This window comes from Lichtheimia ornata (assembly GCF_029851405.1).
Source record: "Lichtheimia ornata isolate CBS 291.66 chromosome Unknown scaffold00044, whole genome shotgun sequence".
Classification (NCBI taxonomy): Eukaryota; Fungi; Mucoromycota; class Mucoromycetes; order Mucorales; family Lichtheimiaceae; genus Lichtheimia; species Lichtheimia ornata.
The window spans coordinates 46,899-68,016 of record NW_026695364.1 but is presented as its reverse complement, the minus strand read 5'-3'; the positions used below and the strand labels follow the sequence as shown (position 1 = coordinate 68,016).

Sequence of the window (21,118 nt, the reverse complement as noted above, 5' to 3'; positions counted from 1 at the left end):
ATGAATGTCTCATTGATGCATGAACCTCCCGCGGTCTTTTTTCGGGGAAATAGTGTGACGGGTCATGCCCTCCACGCATGAGGCATCATGGTTCCTCCGATTCCATAGATCCGCTCTTTTTCTTTTTACCACACTCTTCTTTTTACCATGGGCGGTATTCAAAGTTGCTTTTCTCCTGCGCCCTATGTTGAACTTAAAGCTAATAATGTCAACGACACCATCCTCACCTATTACACAAATTTGGCATCCGCACAGCTTGGCAGCACGTTAGTATCAGCATCCGACCAATATTACGGCAATGCAAAGCATATGTTACGGGATGATAATCCAACACCAAGCCATCAAAGACGAGGTAACACACACACGCACACACGCACAACCATCATGCATGAAAACAATGGGATGGCTGATCAACTTTAACAAAAAAGATGGTACACACGATGGTTGGCAAACAAGGCGACATTTAAAAGACGCGTCGTGAGTAAAAGTGATATCACATTAGCGTCATCGCTAAAGCTTACATTGCCTCAGTGCCATCATACGCTTAGGAAGCCATGGCCATATCTATGGTATCGAGATCAATACAATTGGCTTTGATGATGCAGCACCCAATACTGCCACGGTGGAAGCCAAAAGAGAAAAGGCACCGCACGAGGTTTGTAGTATGATCATGGATGTATGTTTGGGTAATGATTCTTACACAACTTCAAGTGGGATACCTTGCTATCAGATGTACCTATCAAGCCAGATTCCCATAATCTCTTTTTACTCGGCACGAGCGACCATGTTTATTCGGAAGTGAAACTCACCATTTATCCGGGTAGTGGTGTGGTAAGTTATAGCAGGAGGTATCATATATAATAACAACATGGATTCATGATGATGGATACAATAGGCACGTTTCCGATGTTATGGTGATGCTGTGCCTTCATGGGGAACAAACGTCCATTCAGCCAATTTAGCATCAGCCAAGAATGGTGCTAGAATCATTCGCTGGACCGATATCAAGCATTCCAATAACCCAAACATCCTACTGGATCACTCCAAGAGCGCGTAAGTCATCCTCTTTATCTTTCACGTACTCGTTTATGATCCTCAAAATGGCAACCTTGATATTAGCGAGGATGGTTGGGAGACACCGCATTCACGTACAAATGCACGAAATGACTTTATTGTGGTTCAACTTGCCACACCAGGGATCTTGAATAATGTTGTCGTCAGCACGGAACATTTTATTGGTATGTTCTTCTTTAGATCTCTATTAGCGGTCTAATCCAATGATTGACTATAGGCAATGCCCCCGAATCGGTGTCTGTGGATGGATGTTATAGCACAGAGGTATACAATCGTATTCTATTTTATGCTTGGATACTTGGTGTTGATAGCCATCATGATGATTAGGAGGATCCTGCTTATGATTACTCTGCCAATTGGGAAGAGCTTGTGAGCCAAGCACCCGTTGAAGCAAACAACAAGAATAACAAATTCCCCATTGATTCAAACCAAGTCTTTTCACATCTTCGCCTTACGATTCATCCAGGTAGGATAGTAGTCATCACACAGACAACCTGATCTTGTTGTTTATGCCTATGTATATGTATGTATATAGATGGCGGTATTCAACATTTCTCCGCCATGGGACGTCCAGCACCACCACCAGTAGAGGAGAAAAAGAAAGAAGTGGTGGAGGAAGAAGTGACATCAGAGGAGGAGGAGGAGGAAGCAAATGTGCCTCGTCAAACAAGGACAAGAACAGCAGCAGCAGCTAAAAGAAGAACACGAGCAGCTGCAGAGAAAGCTGTGGAAACCATTCAGGACCTGGCACCTCGTAGGAAAAAGCAACGTAGTACTTGAAAATGACCTCGCTAGTAATAAATAATGAATCGAGTACCCCTTTTTTTCTTCCTTTCCTCCCGTATTCAGGGAAGGGTTGTATGAGATGGAATTGTGTATTATGCATATCGTATTTGACCAAAGGTAGAGGGACTGATCATGATGGTTGATCTGACAACAATTGGTGTATCATGGGGGCGTTGCCATGCATTGCGAAAGAAGATGATGTGCACATACAAAAAGGATGTATATATAGCTCGAAGTACATGTTAGCATGAGCTCATCTTGCCAACACACGCTAAGGTGTCATTGTACCTTTATTACAAGACTGCATGCTAAGGTAGACGTCATATGGGACACGTGATGCATATCATGCGGATCCAACAAAGCGACAAAGTGAGAGCGAGCGGGATCTTTACCGATCCCTTTCCGTCCTTTATAGTTTCCTCTTTTATACACACTCGCCCCACACACACTCATAATGACCAGCAGCCCTGCACCAGGCTCACGTCTTGTCGACTACTTTTTTATTGCTGGAATCAAGGACCATCAAATACTATCAACCTATCATTCAACCAGGGACGGGAGGCAGGACGATGACTTGTACTATCATCGGCAACAGATCGCCATTCAACCGAATAACAACAGCCGTCCACCCAACAACTTGCAACGGGATGGGTCGTTTGGTGTTCTCGATCACGTCCAAGCTGTCATTGACCACTTTGATAAGGAACGCGACCATGCGAGGAATACTGTCATTGCTGTCCACGATCAAGAGTGCTTGGCGGAGAAATATAATATGGCAGGAGGTCCAGGAGGTCGCCACCGATCCGCTTCTGCTAACGAGTCGTCTCGAAAACGTAAGCAAATCATCCTCTTCTTCTTCTTCTTCTTACACTTTATTAACCTTGTTTTGTATACATCAGCCGTTACTGCAGGAAAACGACAACGGCAATATTCTGAACCACCACCAGCATGGATGAAATCATCAGAGAATCATACTTCAACAACAACAACAACAACATCATTATCAGCACCACAATCCATCCCGAATATACTCGACATTAAATACCCACCTGCCATCTTATCACGCTATCCTAATGTCCATCAACCTTCTTTTCCACCTTATACGGCCATGGTATGTGATTGAGTTCTTGAAAGGGGGGATGGTCTTTGTTCTGATCTCTTTTATAGTTTTGTTTTCCAAAGGACATTTCCTTGTTTTATGGTGACATCCCGCCTCCAGAGCAATTGCATTCCTTTGTAAGATGACATCCCATGGGGACCCCATTCTCTATGATGCTAATACCCTACACAGACCATGACGGATGAAAATGGTGGATCAGTTCATGGTACATGCGTCATATTCTATGAACCCCTTGTCGACAAGTTGGTATCGCCAGTGGATGATGCTATCCAAGAATGGGTCAAAGAGAACATGGCAAGTATTCCCACCCACCCCCAATTGGATCCTATGCCTCTATCTAACAGGATAAATAGCCACCCAGCACGATTGAATATGCTCAACATTTGAAGATCAAAATCAACGAGGAGAAAGCAAAGCTTGCACAACATGGCGCTGAGTTGGCATCCTTGACGACGCTTACAACCACGGCTGCGATCAAAGAACAACGACAGGAACTTGAAGAATTGGTACGCAGCGCACAAGAAAACTTGACATTGTACACCGAATTATTGGAGCCTGTCAAGATGGGTGTGTGCGAAGCTCGGCATGTATGGGTTCCTAAAAGCGTCGGATTGGTTGGATGTATGCCTTGGCATGACTTGTATGGAGACTGGTTACGTATCTTGGTGGATGCCGTTGTAGGCGTACGTGGACACAAGAATGATGGCCCTGTGTTAAAAGTGGAAAGGTAAAGAACGCGTCATTCATCCTAATGCTATTTGACTATTTAACGCGCTCACTCTCTTTCTCTTTCCAGTGTGGTTTCCAATATCATTCATCATGTACCATTACCTCCACCTGGGCGATTCGAAATAGGCCTCACGATCAATAATCGGCCTTTGTATTTATCACGCCCGCCAATCAATCAAGTGCCACTCTTGAAAAATGCAAGTCGAATGGAAAGGATGGGATAAAAAGCGATCATATTGACATGGATTTCTATAGTTTTCACTCTACCCTGTGTTTCGAGCATTATCCCCGCATTTGATCTTGGCTATCATCGAGGTATTCTGATGTTGATTGTTCATAGTCGACCTATTTACTAAGCCCATATTGTAGACTCTTTTAGCTGAAGGAAAGGTGCTATTCCTCTCTCAATATCCTGGCATGCTGTCCATTGCCTGTGAGACATTTCGTTATTTGTTGTTTCCATTGTATTGGCAGTTTGTTTTTATTCCAGTCTTACCACAGCGGCTCTTGACATGCTTGCAGGCAAGCTATTATACCTTTCGATCCATGCTCTCCTATTTCTCATTCATAGTATTCTATATAGGCGCCTGTTCCTTATATCGTTGGATTCCCTGGTGATATGGAGGATGTGGAAGAATATGTTTCTGAAGATGTAAGAAGAAATCAAACAAATAATAAGGACAATTTGACTCACGTATCGCTTGGATAGACTTGCATTGTCAACCTTGACAGCAATTCCATGCACAGCCATAAGCAATCATCCATGCTACCCGAGAGACAGCGTCGTAAGCTATATGCAGCATTAGATCAGTATGCACCTCTTCATGGCGCAAGATATCGTATCCCTTATGGAATTCCACTCCCTGTGCGTGAAATGTTTCCAAATAGCCGAATGCTCCTTTCTTGTGGTCGATCCAAGATTCAAAGCACCTATGATAACAGCATATCACGTGACTCTGATGTGAGCGATACGACGCGTCATTTATCGAGTTTATGGTCAACGAGTTCAAGAAGCTCCAACGATTCTTCCACGTCATTGCCTACTTCGCTTGATGTTCCAACGCCCATGTTGCCTCAATACCCAGGCAATGCAAAGCTGGCCACTCTTTCACAGGCTTCCAATTCATCATCATCGCTGCATACACCGCCTATGAGTCCAACGGTCTCCAAGAGTCGCCTACAAAGATCTTCAATGACTGTTCAAAGACATGGATCTACCTCTTCGCAACCCCATACGACCAGTAAAGCTCATGGAGAAGAAGATAACAAACCCAAACGTCGATTATCCACCTTCATACCCAAACCACGTGCAGCTTTACAGGTAAAACAAATGATGATGGCAGTGTTATTAAAATCTCAAGGCTAAACTTTTCTTTTATAGAATGAATCCGATTTTCCACCACCTCCACCACCTCCTGCAGCATCTTCTACTGCTCGTGTATCCATGTATTCCTCTCATGCTCAGAACGGCTATGAATACAATCGACGTGAAGCGATAAGACGAGTGAAGCACATTGAAGGCCATATCATGACCCAAGTCTTGTCACGCGAATTAGCAAGTCTTCAAGGCTACCGATGTCTATGTGGAAAACAGGTAGCGGATGTGGTTCAAGCCGATGATCGGCCTCGTCAAAGCAGCACGTTTATGCGTTGCCAAGGTAACTATTGCCATGACAACAAGCATCAACTTAAGGATACTCATACCCACATGCGTATATATATATATAGAATGTCATCTTGTCACCCATGAAGAATGTGCAGAACAAATCCTTCATCCATGCCTTCCAGCATGTTTCAACGAACGCAAAGTGCAAGAGGCGTTTTTACGTACATTTGCTTCGCTCTTTTACAACTACAGAATTGGTTTTGTGGATGATCCTCAAGAAGTGAATGGGCCAGCACTTGCATCTACAGGCGATTATTCCACCAAGTTGCAAAAAGGTGTCCTGTACTTTTCCAAAGAGAAATTCTTAAAGCATGCAGATAAGGATAGTCGTGTAAGTCTTGGTCAATCATGGGATGATGTCCTTCTCCACCACTCATTAACAAGCACCATTAGTCTTATCTCTCGCAGCTAGTCGACTCGCAGATGTTTACTCAGTTTATCACGGATCGATTGTCGAAGCCAAGGAATGACCCTGAAGTCCTTTTATTTGATGAGTATGTGATCATAGTGGATGGAGACCTATTTTTTGGCTAATGACTTTCCTTGAAGGTTTATCAAACTCAAGTTGAATCGATCCAAGCTTAAATTTGTCAAGGAAGATACACCTTTTCTCAATGACGATTCCTTTAATATCTCACAAACAATTTGGGCTACACCTCCAAGTGATACTTCGGTCGAATCTTGTAAGTCATTCTTATTCAGGGTTTTGCATGAAATCTTACACACCATGTCTTAGACGATCGATTTCCGATAGATTTGGAGTTATCCGAATGAGCTCATTATACAGCATACCTACCTTTATTCTAATTATTCGCAATGTAATCTAAACTACTCGTACATAATCATACACACCGTAAGGTAGATACCAACAACGAATGATGATAGTGCCCTGGAACATATTTGGTAGTCAAAGCAAAATACAGATAATTGCTTGTTGAAAACAAAATGAGAGAATAAGGTTCGGATAAGAAGAATGCCAATAATAAACAAATGTTCAAGATACTTTTGAGAGTTGTTCATTATTGCCACCATTACTTGGTAAGTTTATCTCTTTTCTCAAGCATAGGAAAGCTCATTGTGGTCATAGTTTCCTTTGAAACAAGACTGTTTGGATAGTGATCCCCCTTTAGTCAATGATTCTTGCTTACAATCTTTATACACATACACACATACACTCACTCATACGCAATCTTCCAAGAAGTGCGCCACTTGTTTTATTGTTTAAGATTTAAGACATCTCTTTTTGTTATGGAAGCATCTCCCAACTTTTTCTACGCCTCTCTCTTTTTTCATTCCCTTTTCCTTTTCACCCCATACAATCGTTAATGACAGCTTATCAATTCCGGTAAGAAGAGTAGTAGTAAAAAGTAGATGACTATGCATGACCTAGTAACACGGCAATGTATGTATGTATGTATGTAGTGTACGTGTGGATGATCGATCCTTTCTGGTGCAGCTTGCATTGCAGGGCAGTAGTAAACCACGATTTTTGGATTTGATTGAAGCTATACGACATACAATCAAGGTACAATCATTCACATGATATGCGGGGATAGGGATTGATATGTATGCGGCATGTCAATAGGACCTGAATATGGACGAGTACCAGATTAGCACTCATCAACAGGACGCTTTGTACGACGATCACTCACTGCAGCATGCTCTTATACGCAACGACCCACTCGAGCTTGTATTGGAGCGCAATATTTCCGATCGACGTAATGTTAAAAGATGACAAGATGAGTTGTGAATCTCACTGACCCTCGCCCCCCTTTTTCCTTTTCGCTATTAAAAGGTAGCCTGCAGCAACAACAACAACAGCATAAGCCTGTCCCAATAGTTAAACCAGTTGTACGTCGGAGGTCAGATCCACAGGCACGAAAGGATTCAGGTGTAGATTTAGACCCTCTTGAAGAAGATAAAGAAGAACAACCTGTAAGGAAAAAGCAACGTTGTTTATCATCATCTACTACTACACCAACGACACGAAAACTCCCAATACCATTACCAACTACAACCAACCTCTCAACTAAAAGCGTACATCCACTTGATCGTCTCCCTCCCATCACATCCACCACAACTACTTTGGCCAATACTACCTCTGTCACCCTTCCAGGCCTTTCATCCATCACTACAGATGCTCCACCTCCACCTCCTCCTCCACAACCACAGCCACATGCAAGATCACGTTTATATGGGTTAACCGCTACTACAACACGTCGACGAGTCTCTTCTGCTCAACATTCACAACACCAACAACAACCATCGTTTGTATGTGATAAACGAATGAATGATGGATCTACTTGTGGTCAAACCTTTCGTCGATCTTATGATCTGCAACGTCATCAAACGATTCATCTCAAAAACAGGCCTTATTGTTATTGCGAACAATGTGGTAAAAAGTTCACTCGTATGGATGCTTTACGTCGCCATGAACGAGTACAAGGTCATAGCAACAAGTATAGCAACAATAATGATCGACGATCCTCCTCCTCTTCTTCCTCTTCTTCATCTGCTCAGCAGGCTCGAGCATAATCTTGGTCTCTCTTTTTCGATACCTCTCCCTCTCTTTCTTTTTACACCTCTTCCATTTCCTTCCATAATACTTGTACACAATTGTCTTTTAGTTGAATGATATATAACTTCTATTTCTCTATTGCCGTAATTCCCAAACTTCCTCTGAGCTTCGTAACCGTTTCTTTTCCATTGCTTTTTCTTCTTCACGTTTACGTATCATGCGCTAAAAAATCATGGGGAAGGTCAGCATCATCCTCTGTATACACACACACACACACACACACACACATGTAACTCCTTACATCGGCTACTTCATTTGACTTGGTCTTGGTTGTAAGACAAAACTTGAAATCCTCCCATTTTTCAGAGCAATCCTTCTTTCCACCATATCGATAGTAATTTAATGCTTGTGCTCCTAGTGCTGTAGAAAGAGTCGTAGTCAAATCCACCTGTTGTCTACCAATAAACGACCCTTTTGGACCTACTGTAACAATTCCAAACAGCATCGAACGTCTGTGACACACTGCATTTAGCGTAATCGCGCTTGTTGTCGTCTTGAATTTCCTTAAAAAAGGCTTCAGTGTCGGCGTCGTGTGATTCGTCTTTGCTCATTAGATAAAAGTGTGTGGAATAAAAGAGAGTGGAGTTTCACCAGGAAGGAAGGGGAGGAGTCACCACCACCCTTTGGACACCCGTAAAGCTGTCACATGATGTCAACTTGGGTAGCATGAATGAAATGATATTTGTTGTCACCGTTACCACTGATCGCATGTAAACAATTAGCTGCATCCAATGCATTGTACATCCCTTGATACACCATCCCAACCCTTCTTGCGCATGATTTCATATATAATGGCACCGGCTTTCATCATCATAACCTTTGTTTATTTGACTCTACATCATATCTACTAGTATATCCTTGCAGTTGGTGGCACAGGTTTGCATTCATTCACATCCAAGGTTTGATCGTTGACATTACGATACCCAACAGCCACCATGCCTGTATCATGTTGTTGCCTGGTAAGCGTATGCTTCATCCAATTCTAATAACCCCCCACAACATTAGTTCGAAAAGCAAAACATGGCTGTTATGGTACTAGTATACCTCGTCATCCCGATCAGGGTAATCCATCCTTGCATGAGCACCTCTTGATTCTTTTCTTGCAGCTGCAGCATGGATTGTTTGAGATGCACATATTAAAGAGTTCTCCAATTCCAATGTCTCTGTCATATCCGTATTCCATATCATGCCTCGATCGGTGATCCCCACATTTGAAAAGTCATCCCATATAGCATCCATCTTATCACAACCTATATAAACCATATGAGTATAATACTCGGCCATGTTCCTTCTATTCCGCTTTATACCTTCGTCAAGGGATTCCTGAGTACGAAACACGGCTGCATCAGCTTGCATAATCTTTTGCATTTTCAATCTAATATCGGCCGTCTTGCTGGTGCCTTGAGAAGTCCTTAGCTTTTCAATCTTTTCTATGGATAAGATGCCAGCATTTTCATCAGCAAAGGGCGAGAGAGATGCTCCAGGTTCGGCATGATTGGCAATATGATGAGCAACAGCACGACCAAAAACGACAAGGTCAAGTAATGAATTTGCACCAAGACGGTTGGCACCATGTACCGAGACACAGGCAGCTTCACCAATTGCATAGAGCCCCTTGACAACCTTGTCATTGCCATCTTTATCGACATCAAGCACTTGACCCGTATACTTTGTTGGAATACCTCCCATATTGTAGTGGACAGTGGGAATCACAGGGATCGGTTCACGTGTTACATCCACACCACAAAACACGGATGCCGTTTCACATATACCTGGCAAGCGTTCTCGAATAAGCTCCTCTGGCAAATGATGGAGTTGCAAGTATACGTGATCCTTTTCATCACCCACACCACGGCCTTCCCTAATCTCCATGCTCATGGCTCGTGATACAACGTCTCTTGAAGCCAAGTCTTTCGCTGTGGGTGCGTATCGCTCCATAAATCGTTCACCAGCAGAATTAATAAGGATCCCACCTTCACCTCGACATCCTTCTGTGATAAGACACCCTGCTCCATAGATACCGGTAGGATGGAATTGAACAAATTCCATGTCTTGCAAAGGCAAACCAGCACGTGACACCATTGCATTCCCATCACCTGTACAAGTATGTGCTGATGTGCATGAAAAATACGAGCGACCATATCCGCCGGTAGCGATCACAGTATGATCGGATCGAAATCGATGCAACGTGCCATCTTCCATACTTAGAGCAATCACTCCTTTGCATTCACCATCTTCCATAATAAGATCCAGGGCGAAGTACTCGATGAAGTAGTTGGTGTCGTATCGTAATGATTGGCCATACAATGTATGCAAGAGCGCATGCCCTGTGCGATCAGCCACTGCTGCACAACGAAATGCTTGTCCCCCTTGTTGATGTACGTATTTCTTCATTAATGATACCTCCATGTATGGATCATCTCGTTTTACCTTTTCCATATTCTAAACTTTGCCCTCCCAATGCACGTTGATAAATCTTGCCTTGTTGATTTCTTGAAAATGGCATGCCGTAGCTCTCTAATTCAATGACAGCTTGTGGTGCTTCTCGACACATGTAATGGATGGCATCTTGATCACCCAACCAGTCGGACCCTTTTACAGTGTCATACATGTGCCATCGCCAATCATCTTTTGTCATGTTACCCAAAGCAGCATTGATACCACCCTTTATCTAAGAGTGAGTAAAAGAGGGATCAGATGCGCGTGCATTCTCACCTGTGCTGCTACTGTGTGGGAACGTGTTGGAAAAAGCTTTGTAATACATGCTGTCTTGAACCCTGCTTCAGCCAATCCAAAGGATGCTCGAAGTCCTGCTCCACCAGCACCCACAACGACAGCGTCATATTGGTGATCAAATACTGTGTACTTGCTTGTAATAGGTTCCTAAAAACCAATATCAGGTACCACTGAATCGATTCAAAGGATTCTTTTTACCTCGGTGGCACTCAAAGGCTTATTGCTGACAACGCTACGAGCAGGTCTAGAGGTACGCAGTCCACGCTGTTGGCTCCTTGGGAAGAAACGTGATGTCTACATTGTTGTGAGGCGGATGAGCATGTTGTAAAAAAATCAATATACATGAGGATGACTTACATGTTGGAAAGAAAAACGATGTGCCCTGAACATGCTATCAATATCGCATGCATAAATGGGATGGCGGAAATGCCTTTTATACCATTATCCTAGTTACACATGACCTCTCGGATGTACTATAATCCCTTCCTTTAGCATTAGGTAATGGACGCCATCTTCACGTCTTCATGTTGGCACAAGCACATGTTTAGGCTTTTTGGGATATCGCTTCCTGTCGTATGTCGATAAGATTCATCCACGCCTGCATACGTATAGTTTTTTCACTTGCCGTCCCCATGCCATCATATGCTGTATTCAATTCATACTAAGAAAATTCCCACGTTACGTGCAAGATGAATCTGTTTTATTAATCCAAGTCCAAGTACAATTGAATCTCATCCAGCAATAAGTAATAGATAGATCTGCAACCATGGTATTGCCCCAAACGACAACTTTGCCAAGTGGATCAACATGGTAAATAACTAACCCCGCAGATGCAGCCGAGACAAGCCCGTCTTCTTTTGTGGTTCCAGAGTCTGGCCTTCATGGGGTAATCTCTTTTCTACAATTAAAGATACCTTTAAGCATATTCATCTATCATCACATGTCATCCGACTTACCCAAAGTAATTGAAGAAAAAGCACCTTTTGCATTGCATGATTTGTATGCCCAAGCAACGCAGTAATGTTCTGACAAGAGCCGCCATTCCTCCATCTCATCCAACATTTCTAGTTTTGCCATCCTTGAAAAATCTCTTGGATCCAACAATGTGTCATGCACCATATTGATGTCCAACGCTTTGGCATGATCCCATCCCAATCGTAAGAAACGCTGTTCCTGGTCCTTCAATTCTGGATAGGCATGGATGCCACGCAATTCAATGTGACGACTCTATCGAATGAGAGAGAGAAAGTTTAGTGACAATGATGCATATAAAAGATGCTCTCGTATTAGTTACCTGCAAATTATGGATCATCATTCTTCCGAATGCATCGTCAGGCTTGATTTGCTCATATAACGCAACCATGGCATCCGTAAGTTCTCGTGTCAACCAGTCGATAATGCGATTCGAATCCAAAGGGTCCAAGTAAATCAATACGCATTCGGATATCACCAAAGTAGGAGAACTAACAAGATGATGTATTAGCCCACAAACGGTAGCAAAGCGGTATGGCCCATCACTTACTCCACTTTAAAACCATGCTCCTTGAGACGTTTGGCAATGTCATCCCATTCGCGTAAATCACCACCCAAGAGACAATAGTGCTTGCTGACCAATTCCATTCCTCCCTTTACTATCCTTGACGTCTCAGTATGTAACCAATGTGCTTGATATAGAAGTTTACCTGCTCTGGCATCTGTGAGATATTGGCTTAACTCCTTTCTGCGATGAACGATGGCGGCTTTTTTGGCAATGGTTTCAGGAAAATCAATTTCATAGTAGCATCCAATGTCCAGACCACGTTGCTAAACATCCTGTTGTTGTTTAGTCTTCTCATGTATACCACACATCCACGATCATCCAATAGGCACCTTGAGCATAAAGTAACGCGTATCAAATCCTGATCCAAGCGAAATGATTTGCTTTTCCTTGCCAGGGATATCCAATTCCAGAAACTGATGAACAAGGCGATCGAGTACAAGCTGCCGGATATAGGTGCCTATCCATACGTTCTTAAGTATCCCTATACCATCCACATATCCACCTCCTCCTCCTACCTCTGTTCATAATGGGTGATCGTTCCACTGGCCGTTTAACAAAGTACTTTACAAACTCATCAGCAAAGTATCCCTTGGCAATCGCTGATCTGTATATGTGACATGGCGACTTTTGCGTCATTTAACCCGTCATCTTCAATAGAGTAGTGGCACATGCTTGGGAATACTTGCAATCGGCTGACGGTCGCATCGTCATTGGTGCTGCGAACAATTTCGTTCTCGTCGTTCTCGTCGTAGGAAAAGTGCATAGGTAGGTAAATGGAGGGAAGACAAGGTAAGACCACAAAGCACGGCAGCCTTCCGCTTGAGCATTAGAGATTCCACGTGACTTTTGCGCACCCGCCATTGGCACCGCAAGCTACTCCCATGATTCAGGATATTATCGAGCATGCAACGAGTGTATTTAAATAAATGCTACTATTATACAAGGGTGATTTGATATTACAAAGAAGAAGATATGAATTCTGGATGATGGGTAATGCGATCTTTATCAATGATCTGGTCTCCATTGGGTCTGAAATCCCAAGAAACGCCATTTTCAGGGAAGGCATCCCACGTGGGTAGACATGATCCCCATGCATAATCGAAATTGGGAGTATCCTCAGGGCACATGCATTTGCCCAACACGCCGTCATCAATGCAATGTGCAAAGTTATCGTGCTTGTAGCCAATGTCTTTGAAAAAGTGCACCTGCGCCTTTTCTAGAAACAATCCGGTTGCCAGGCTGTGCACGATAGCGTCTCCCCATCGCTCATAGAAAAAGTTGCCTGTCGAGTCGAGGTATTCGAAGTATTGTTGATATCGTTCATCTCGCCACAAGTTGAGTGATGCAATCTCAAAGTTAGACCAAAAGTGACATAGGTTGTAGCCTTCTTGCTCATTGGCAAACATGCGTAAGAGTGTTGTATTGAGACCTTGTGCATGAGCAAACCGCATTGTATGCTCCCAGAGAGTTGGAATGGTTGCTGGGATTTCTTCAAGGGCTACTGTGAAGCTATAGAGCTTGTTGTTTTGCTGCATAAACACAAAGGGATCATAGTCAAGGTCACAATAAAAGTGTACACCGGGTTCGACACGCCTGGAAAAGACTAATAAGCATTTGTTGTCCTTCCATCTACGAGTCCTTGTAGCTAGCTTACCAATAATAATCATAAGAGGCTAAGAGTGGATGATGATAAAAGAAACCCGAATTGAATCGACACATGTGCCGATATGACAAGGAGCCACCATACAAAATGCCGCGTGCTTGATAATCGGCCAATTGCTCATTCATTTTGTTTGTATTGACCCAGCTTGGGACAGACCACATGGATTCAGGGACAACTCCAAATTCAACCTTGGCTGTTGTCATTTGCTTTATCGCATCCTGAAACACATCCGTAAAGTTTTCGTCATTCAAAAACACGTAGGGATACTGGAAATGCCGATTAAAGCGACTATAGCAGGTGTGAAAATTAGCTTGTGGATGTAAACTACTAGTAGTTACGATTTAGCTTACTCCTCAAATTCACGTAGGGTTCGACGCATGGCATTTAATTCATTGTTTCTACACAGGATCACAATGACGGCATTGGCTCGTTTTGATGTTAATGTTGTGTTGGTGTTGATGTGCTGTGTCGACGACTCGTTTTGTGAAGGTGGTTTTGAAGATGACGATGATGGTGGATGATGCGTGCTTTCCGATGATATCGATGGTGGTGTATTATTTGTATGATCAGGCGACTGTTGCTGATCATCTTCATGTATGCTGTTAGGTGCTTCATCCTGTAAGCTATGCGTGTCCAGGTCATTGCTATCATGCATAACAGAATAACATGACGATGAAACGGAAGTAGCTGTGTGGTTGCTGCTTGTACGCGATACAAGATACAAGGAGCCAAAGTAAAAGATGCTCAGCCCTGATAGGATAATAAGGTATGCTGTAATGTTACGTCTCATAACGCAGTGGTGGTGGTCAATAAGATTTTCCTCAATGACAAAAGGGAAACAACGATAGAAAAAGGTGGCGATTCCTTCTTTGGCTTATATATTAAGGCTGTTTTTGTACATAACTCAGCTTCATGCCACGGTCGAATTTTCTCTTTACAGACGATGATCGTCGTGGCTCATGAATCATCGTATATATATTACATGAATTGAGCTCCTTGTGTGTTGCAAAATAATCCTTCTTTATCTCAACATATGATGCATTTCATAAAGGCAAGAAGATCGACATCACTGCTTTATTATCATGATGAATGGCTGACAGCCACCATACCTACTTCTTGTTGCATCTCTCTCTGTACGCATCAACTTGAATTGCCGCTGAATGGTCTTGGCGCATGCTGTTTCAAGTTTTTATGCTCAACCTTGGAATTGGCCAAATAGAGCTAATTTGAACAGGTTGCAGCTGATACTTTACAACTGCTTAATTACGCCAGCTTGTGGTGTGCAAGCTCAAGTGGTACAAGAATCTACTTTTCACTCACACTACTGCCTTGGCATAATTTACGCATGGTATCCATGGCAAGAAAACGAGTTAACCCGCGGCAATGTCAACAATGCCAAGGAAAAGTCAGTGAACAACGCCATGCTTTTTCTGGAATGGTCTACAAAAGTTCCTGATTCATCACCCATATCCGGTATTATCTACACCACCACGCATGATGCATTTTTGCTATCGCATCGATAATACGCTGGTTGTTTGATGATACTCGTTGGGATACAAATCGAAAGAGCTATTACATCCTGCTACTGGGTCATTGATAGAATTACTTTGGATCACGTGGTTTATGCCATCATGTGACAACCAATCGTTATAGTGAGTCAAATGTTTATTCAACTAGTATGTGTATGCACTAACAACCAGGGGATGATATCGGTGGATGGCGTTCGTATGTATACAATTGAGGCTAAGATATCATAGACGCAGCAGCCCCCTGCTTACATTTTCATGGGCATATGAAAGAGGTGATCACGTAATCAGCTGGCTAATGACCATCGTCGGCGAGGGAAGCTCTGTATAGTTGACGTGGCGACGGTAACCACTCATTGCGGGGATGCTGTTGCTAAGGATTATGCATAACACCTTTGTTTGTATAGCCCCCTTTCTTTGTATTTCTTAGTTCGACCACCACCACCACCACCACCAACGAGCAGACCAGTCTTCTTTGGCATACTGAAGGCAATCGAGGTCAGCTTTAGGCTGCAACAATCACAATTGACATTGAGGAACCGATCAGCCGCATGTCTTTGCACAAGAACACAGTGCGTCGATGTGGGTCAATGCTCGGCTACCGATCGACCAGCAGCAACAGGGCGACCTCCACTATGGGAAGGATAGCAGCAGTTGTCGGAATAGTAAGATGATCAAGCAACATGGATCAAGCCTTTACAATGTATCGATATGACATTTTCTTTTCATCCATCTACATGCGACATCTGATAGAATCATTCATGCAACCCAAAAAAGCAGTAATTGATAGCTCTATCTCAATTTTGGCTTATAAACAGTAGTAGAAGTTAATGATCAACCTAGCTTTATACCAATAAAAATGGAGGTAAATGTATCAACAAAGGATTGTCTGGATAAATTGGATGTTGTTGTTGCTATGGAACATGAATGAGATCATCTCTCTGGAATAAGTAACATTAACAAGAGATCATAGACCAACATCTTGTGAGAATTCAGAGGAGTGTACAATGTAATTGCATCATGTGATACGAGCATTGATAGTTATCCACCCCACAAAAGACGCGTGTTACACGGATCTGGTGGTAAATTTTCATGTGCTCCCGATTTGCTTTGTCATTTTTAATCCACACAGGTCTTTCCTCTTAACCGCACACATACAACAATGAAGATTACTCCTGAAGCAGCAACCAAATACCCTGACTTGGATGATTTAGTGAAATTGTATTCTCGTCGAAATCAACAAGCCATCTTTTGGGAAGACCAGGTGCACGCTCACTTATCCATTGTTGATGCACAACCGAATAAGTTGGTCTGGGAGTTTGATGTCGAAGAAAAGCATTGTAACCAGTTGAGTATCCATCATACGATGATTTATTGTGTATAGCTACTAATCAGGCAAGATAAATAGATTGGGTAACATGCATGGTGGTTGTGTGGCAACTATTATTGACATCTGTAGCAGTTTTGCTATCCTTGTGTTTGAAGGTAATAATATCACGATAAAACATCTTCGATCATCCCATGTCACACTGGCTCATATACCCAATCATCCCCGTAGGCAAACGCAAGTGGAAGTTGATTGGTGTCTCTACTGATCTGGGTGTGTCCTATATGCGAGGAATCCCTGCTGGCGGCAAGGCACGACTTGAATGCGACGTCCAAAGAGTGGGAAAGACGCTTGCCAATATCTATACCAAAGTATACGACGAGGCTGGAAATCTCTGCTACGCCGGATCACATACAAAGTACTGCATCGATGCCAATTTGTAATAGACTTTCCTCATGGCCATCGCTTCTTCCAATGAAGGGCTGATACAATAATAATAAAGATGCCCATCCAATGAATGCTGCTGAATGAGACGAGTGATGGTGGTGTTGGGAAAGGTAGTACGTGTGGGCCACAACAACAGCAGTTGACTGGAAAAGGAAGGTTCCGATTTTAGAGATGGCATGCATGATCATCCATCCCTTTTGAAGCGTCACGTCATTTGAAAAATGAAACGAATCACTTACAGAGTGTGATAACAGGTGTCAATCCTACTTGTGTCTGGCCTGTTGTTTAAATTCCCATATTCGTTGGTTTCACTCTTGCAACAAATATAATTCGCTCTTTATCAATCAATCGGTGTCATTCTCCTTCTTCCTCTTCTTTGTTTACGATCACTATTACAAATGCCACCCAACCCAGATGATGACTTACCTGTACCAACAGAACCTATCACTCGACGCTTCTCGCAATACTATGTCCCTCAAGGTGTATACCTGGGTCTCGATGTGAGCGTTGATAGAGAAAACAACAAGGTCAGCTACTCCATGTCGGTGCATGATGGTTCTTACACCACCGATTATTATGCCGGCGACTTTGACATCGAACCCAAAGACGATCCTCAAGCGACTCTCAAGGCTGGTTTACAAAAATTGGTCGATACCATTCGCATGTTCTCTGTTTCTCAACACTACAAGATTCAAATCGTCGCCTTGTCAAGTGATGTTGCAGATCATATATACAAGTCCTTCCCGAACGAGACCGAACAAAGCATTGCATCCATGTTTTGGCGTCAATTAGATGCTATTCCTTTCCATGTTCATACTCATGGCGAATCAGCAGATGAACGTGCGAGTGCTGCTGTACGCAAAGCTGTCATGTGGATGTCTCCCAAATATCCTGGAAACATCCCTCGTGTCTGTGTTGGCTATAAACATGAGGTGGAAGGTAATGTAATGACAACAATGAACATGATTACATCACGCGATGAGGGCTCATTGTGAATGCATAATAGTGGACTTCAATGGGATGATTCATATTGCGGAGCTCGAGGATTATCAACGCACTGTCCAAGCCGAAACATGGCGTGTCCTCAATGAAATGTGCGACAAATACAGAAACCGCAAAGTACGCGTAGCCTATTTCAACTCGACACCCCAAGGTGGAGGAGGTAAATTCAAGCTCTCTCTCGCATTCTTTTACGTTTCCTTCCTCCTTATCATGGTTTTTACTTTTATTAGTGGCGTTGATGCGGCATGCTTTACTACGTCTTTATCGCTTATTGGGCATTGACTGTCATTGTAAGTTTGTTTGTTGGATGAATGTGATGGAACGTGTAGATAAACAAACATCCATCCTCGCTTTTAGGGTACGTTACACGTCCAAAGCCTGAAGTCTTTGATATCACCAAACGCAAGTTCCACAATGTGTTGCAAGGTGTGGCTCCTCCTGATGTTCGTTTGAATGACGATGACAAGCAAATGTTCATTGATTGGTCCAACGAGAATGTGGAACGCTTTTGGCTCGGCAACAAGGGTCCCATAGAAAACTCGGATGTCATTGTCATTGATGATCCACAAGGTATTACTATTATGAGACGTAGCATTTTCAATCAATCGACTGATGTATGGTGGTTTGTAGTGGTCGGAATCATTCCGCATATCAAGAAGCATAATCCTCGCGCACGTATCATTTTCCGCTCCCATATTGAAATGCGTGCCGACTTGATCCGTGATGATCCAGAAGGCCCTCAAGCAGAAACATGGAAGTGGGTAGTCGATTACATGTGATACATGAGTATCGAATTAATCACGTTGTGTAGTTTCTTGTGGCAATTCATCCAACATGCTGATCTCTTTATTGCTCATCCCATGGACAACTTTATTCCTGATGTGGTGCCTCGAAAGAATGTGGTTCTCATGCCAGCTACCACCGATCCTTTGGATGGCCTCAACAAATCTCTCGACCCTTGGTGCACCGATTATTATCAGCAAGTATTCAATCGTGTATGCATAGATCAAGGTGCAAATGAAGTCGACTGGAGCCGACCCTATATTGTTCAAGTCGCTCGCTTCGATCCATCTAAGGGTATTCCCGATGTCCTCGAATCCTATCGTCTATTACGTGAAAAGATGGCAGCCAATGGCATAGAGGAGTTTGACACACCCCAATTGGTTATTTGTTAGTATATCCATGCATGGCATCATCCTCCAAACGTATTACCTCATACGATGTTTTTTATTTCTAGGTGGTCATGGCAGCATTGATGATCCTGATGGCACCGTCATTTACGAGCAAACATATCGCACCATTCAAAAACCAGAGTTTGAAGCTATCTCCCTTGATATTATTGCAGCACGTCTTCCGCCATCAGACCAACTACTCGACTTGATCATTCGTAATGCAGTGTGTGCACTCCAATTATCCCACCGTGAAGGATTTGAAGTGAAGGTGACAGAGGCACTCTATGCAGGTAAAGTGGAAAAAGAAACAACAACATGTCATGTCATGTCCAAGAGCTAACATGATGTTGTTGTTGGATCATGTTTAGGTGTCCCTGTGGTCGCTTATCAAGCAGGTGGCATCCCGCTACAAATTGTAAACAACGAAGATGGTTTCCTAGTCCCTATTGGTGACGTGCAAAGTGTAGCAGATCGCCTTTATGCATTGACCACGAACAATACGTTGAGGCAGCAAATGAGTGACAATGCCCGAAAATTGGTGACCGAGGAGTTCTTTACGGTCTGGAATGCAATTGGATGGCTCCACTTGTTCCTTCAAATGACCGACAGTGACAGCCAAGAATGTGAGAGCCAAGGTCTGCTTGATGTGGAGGCTACTTTTAAACGCAATTCAGGACTCGGCAACGAGGTCAAGGTGTGTGAATTGTGGAAAAAGTACTACAACTATCAGCCTACAACAACCTAGATCGTATGATTACTACCCGACGACCCCCTTCTTTACGTGATTCCTTTTCTTCTTCTATATGGGTACACAAATATTATGCTACTTTATATAAAAATCATGCGTATGACTTTTTTTTCCTGATTTCGCAATGTGCTTCGTAGTATTAGCTAGGAGGCAATGGGTTTCATCCATGTTGTTAAGAACCATCCGATGACTTTTATATAGGGAAATTGGGTCTATGTTGAAGCTGAGATGATTGGAATATCCTTCTTGAGGAGCACCACTTGTCAAACTAACATGAAACAAGCTTCTTGTCTACAATGCATGAGAAGAATGGGTGGGTATGTATTTACTCTATACTTTCTTTTCAATGGGCTCAAAGACGCGATCTACGACATGTTCGACTGGATGGTCAAATATAAAGGGTAAAAAGGGAACTACGCTTAAGCCCATGCATGTTGGACCCCACATTTTCAATTTTGGGCTCTTGGCCTTTTCGAATACATGTTTGGCACTAAACTTTACAATCGAGTGAATAGTCATCATAGGTAATGCCATGGATGCTAGTGACTGGAAAACGCCACGTTTGACTGCCATGAGACCAATGGCGGCATTATCCTTTCCTTCTTTGGCAGCCTTGTACGCCTCGTAGCTGACATCAAATGCAAGATAACCCCAGCTGACTCCATATGCCGCTTTTACCGTCCACGGCGAAACTACGGGGCGAAATGCTTCACCCACATCCGATGTATAGGCCAAGTAGCGAGTCGATGCCATGAGGGCGGTTCTGATACGGCTTGCATAAGCAAGGTAACGTGCATTTGTCTCGATGGTATCCACATCACCATGTCTGAGTTGTGTTGACAATGATTCCTTTTCAACATTGTGTTCGGGCATTTTTTGGCGGGGGATTGTGTTAACAACCGAAGTGAAGAAAAAAGGAAAGAGAAAAAGATGATCAAAACTGTATTACAACGACGAGAGTGAAATGTTGATATGCTACTACTACTACAGTCACGATCCAGTGA

General features: G+C 43.1%; 10 protein-coding genes across 10 annotated transcripts; 5 read left to right on the top strand and 5 right to left on the bottom strand.

Moving 5' to 3' along the window:
* Positions 1 to 147: 147 nt before the first annotated feature.
* On the top strand, positions 148 to 1,854 carry O0I10_008356 (allantoicase; the record flags this gene model as incomplete). The annotated part of the gene is made up of 9 exons (XM_058488359.1): positions 148 to 352; positions 429 to 477; positions 532 to 655; positions 712 to 831; positions 896 to 1,053; positions 1,120 to 1,238; positions 1,292 to 1,338; positions 1,402 to 1,540; positions 1,610 to 1,854. 9 exons carry the CDS (start codon positions 148 to 150, stop codon positions 1,852 to 1,854), a joined length of 1,206 nt encoding a protein of 401 aa, XP_058340829.1.
* A 460-nt stretch (positions 1,855 to 2,314) lies between these two features.
* Positions 2,315 to 6,149, top strand: O0I10_008355 (uncharacterized protein; the record flags this gene model as incomplete). Its single annotated transcript, XM_058488358.1, has 15 exons — positions 2,315 to 2,693; positions 2,760 to 2,971; positions 3,028 to 3,096; positions 3,152 to 3,274; positions 3,334 to 3,707; positions 3,777 to 3,888; positions 3,965 to 4,024; positions 4,079 to 4,231; positions 4,293 to 4,361; positions 4,419 to 5,030; positions 5,091 to 5,367; positions 5,438 to 5,706; positions 5,769 to 5,869; positions 5,925 to 6,058; positions 6,112 to 6,149. 15 exons carry the CDS (start codon positions 2,315 to 2,317, stop codon positions 6,147 to 6,149), a joined length of 2,982 nt encoding a protein of 993 aa, XP_058340828.1.
* Positions 6,150 to 6,700: 551 nt separating this feature from the next.
* Positions 6,701 to 7,910, top strand: O0I10_008354 (uncharacterized protein; the record flags this gene model as incomplete). The annotated part of the gene is made up of 4 exons (XM_058488357.1): positions 6,701 to 6,720; positions 6,798 to 6,900; positions 6,961 to 7,093; positions 7,171 to 7,910. The coding sequence occupies 4 exons, from the start codon at positions 6,701 to 6,703 to the stop codon at positions 7,908 to 7,910; spliced, it is 996 nt and encodes a 331-aa protein (XP_058340827.1).
* Positions 7,911 to 8,028: 118 nt separating this feature from the next.
* On the bottom strand, positions 8,029 to 8,504 carry O0I10_008353 (uncharacterized protein; the record flags this gene model as incomplete). The annotated part of the gene is made up of 3 exons (XM_058488356.1): positions 8,029 to 8,115; positions 8,195 to 8,313; positions 8,378 to 8,504. The coding sequence occupies 3 exons, from the start codon at positions 8,502 to 8,504 to the stop codon at positions 8,029 to 8,031; spliced, it is 333 nt and encodes a 110-aa protein (XP_058340826.1).
* Positions 8,505 to 8,800: 296 nt separating this feature from the next.
* O0I10_008352 (succinate dehydrogenase [ubiquinone] flavoprotein subunit, mitochondrial) lies at positions 8,801 to 11,079 on the bottom strand (the record flags this gene model as incomplete). The annotated part of the gene is made up of 7 exons (XM_058488355.1): positions 8,801 to 8,935; positions 8,998 to 9,203; positions 9,261 to 10,322; positions 10,384 to 10,618; positions 10,669 to 10,836; positions 10,888 to 10,983; positions 11,047 to 11,079. The coding sequence occupies 7 exons, from the start codon at positions 11,077 to 11,079 to the stop codon at positions 8,801 to 8,803; spliced, it is 1,935 nt and encodes a 644-aa protein (XP_058340825.1).
* Positions 11,080 to 11,507: 428 nt separating this feature from the next.
* Positions 11,508 to 12,992, bottom strand: O0I10_008351 (uncharacterized protein; the record flags this gene model as incomplete). The annotated part of the gene is made up of 8 exons (XM_058488354.1): positions 11,508 to 11,587; positions 11,646 to 11,916; positions 11,984 to 12,152; positions 12,212 to 12,320; positions 12,372 to 12,492; positions 12,559 to 12,686; positions 12,745 to 12,833; positions 12,916 to 12,992. 8 exons carry the CDS (start codon positions 12,990 to 12,992, stop codon positions 11,508 to 11,510), a joined length of 1,044 nt encoding a protein of 347 aa, XP_058340824.1.
* Positions 12,993 to 13,185: 193 nt separating this feature from the next.
* O0I10_008350 (uncharacterized protein) lies at positions 13,186 to 14,682 on the bottom strand (the record flags this gene model as incomplete). Its single annotated transcript, XM_058488353.1, has 3 exons — positions 13,186 to 13,822; positions 13,884 to 14,180; positions 14,243 to 14,682. 3 exons carry the CDS (start codon positions 14,680 to 14,682, stop codon positions 13,186 to 13,188), a joined length of 1,374 nt encoding a protein of 457 aa, XP_058340823.1.
* Positions 14,683 to 16,580: 1,898 nt separating this feature from the next.
* On the top strand, positions 16,581 to 17,188 carry O0I10_008349 (uncharacterized protein; the record flags this gene model as incomplete). The annotated part of the gene is made up of 3 exons (XM_058488352.1): positions 16,581 to 16,765; positions 16,827 to 16,903; positions 16,977 to 17,188. 3 exons carry the CDS (start codon positions 16,581 to 16,583, stop codon positions 17,186 to 17,188), a joined length of 474 nt encoding a protein of 157 aa, XP_058340822.1.
* A 402-nt stretch (positions 17,189 to 17,590) lies between these two features.
* On the top strand, positions 17,591 to 20,111 carry O0I10_008348 (uncharacterized protein; the record flags this gene model as incomplete). Its single annotated transcript, XM_058488351.1, has 8 exons — positions 17,591 to 18,131; positions 18,199 to 18,354; positions 18,425 to 18,484; positions 18,552 to 18,764; positions 18,825 to 18,951; positions 19,006 to 19,364; positions 19,432 to 19,656; positions 19,735 to 20,111. The coding sequence occupies 8 exons, from the start codon at positions 17,591 to 17,593 to the stop codon at positions 20,109 to 20,111; spliced, it is 2,058 nt and encodes a 685-aa protein (XP_058340821.1).
* Positions 20,112 to 20,444: 333 nt separating this feature from the next.
* On the bottom strand, positions 20,445 to 20,987 carry O0I10_008347 (uncharacterized protein; the record flags this gene model as incomplete). Its single annotated transcript, XM_058488350.1, has 1 exon — positions 20,445 to 20,987. The coding sequence occupies one exon, from the start codon at positions 20,985 to 20,987 to the stop codon at positions 20,445 to 20,447; it is 543 nt and encodes a 180-aa protein (XP_058340820.1).
* Positions 20,988 to 21,118: the final 131 nt, after the last annotated feature.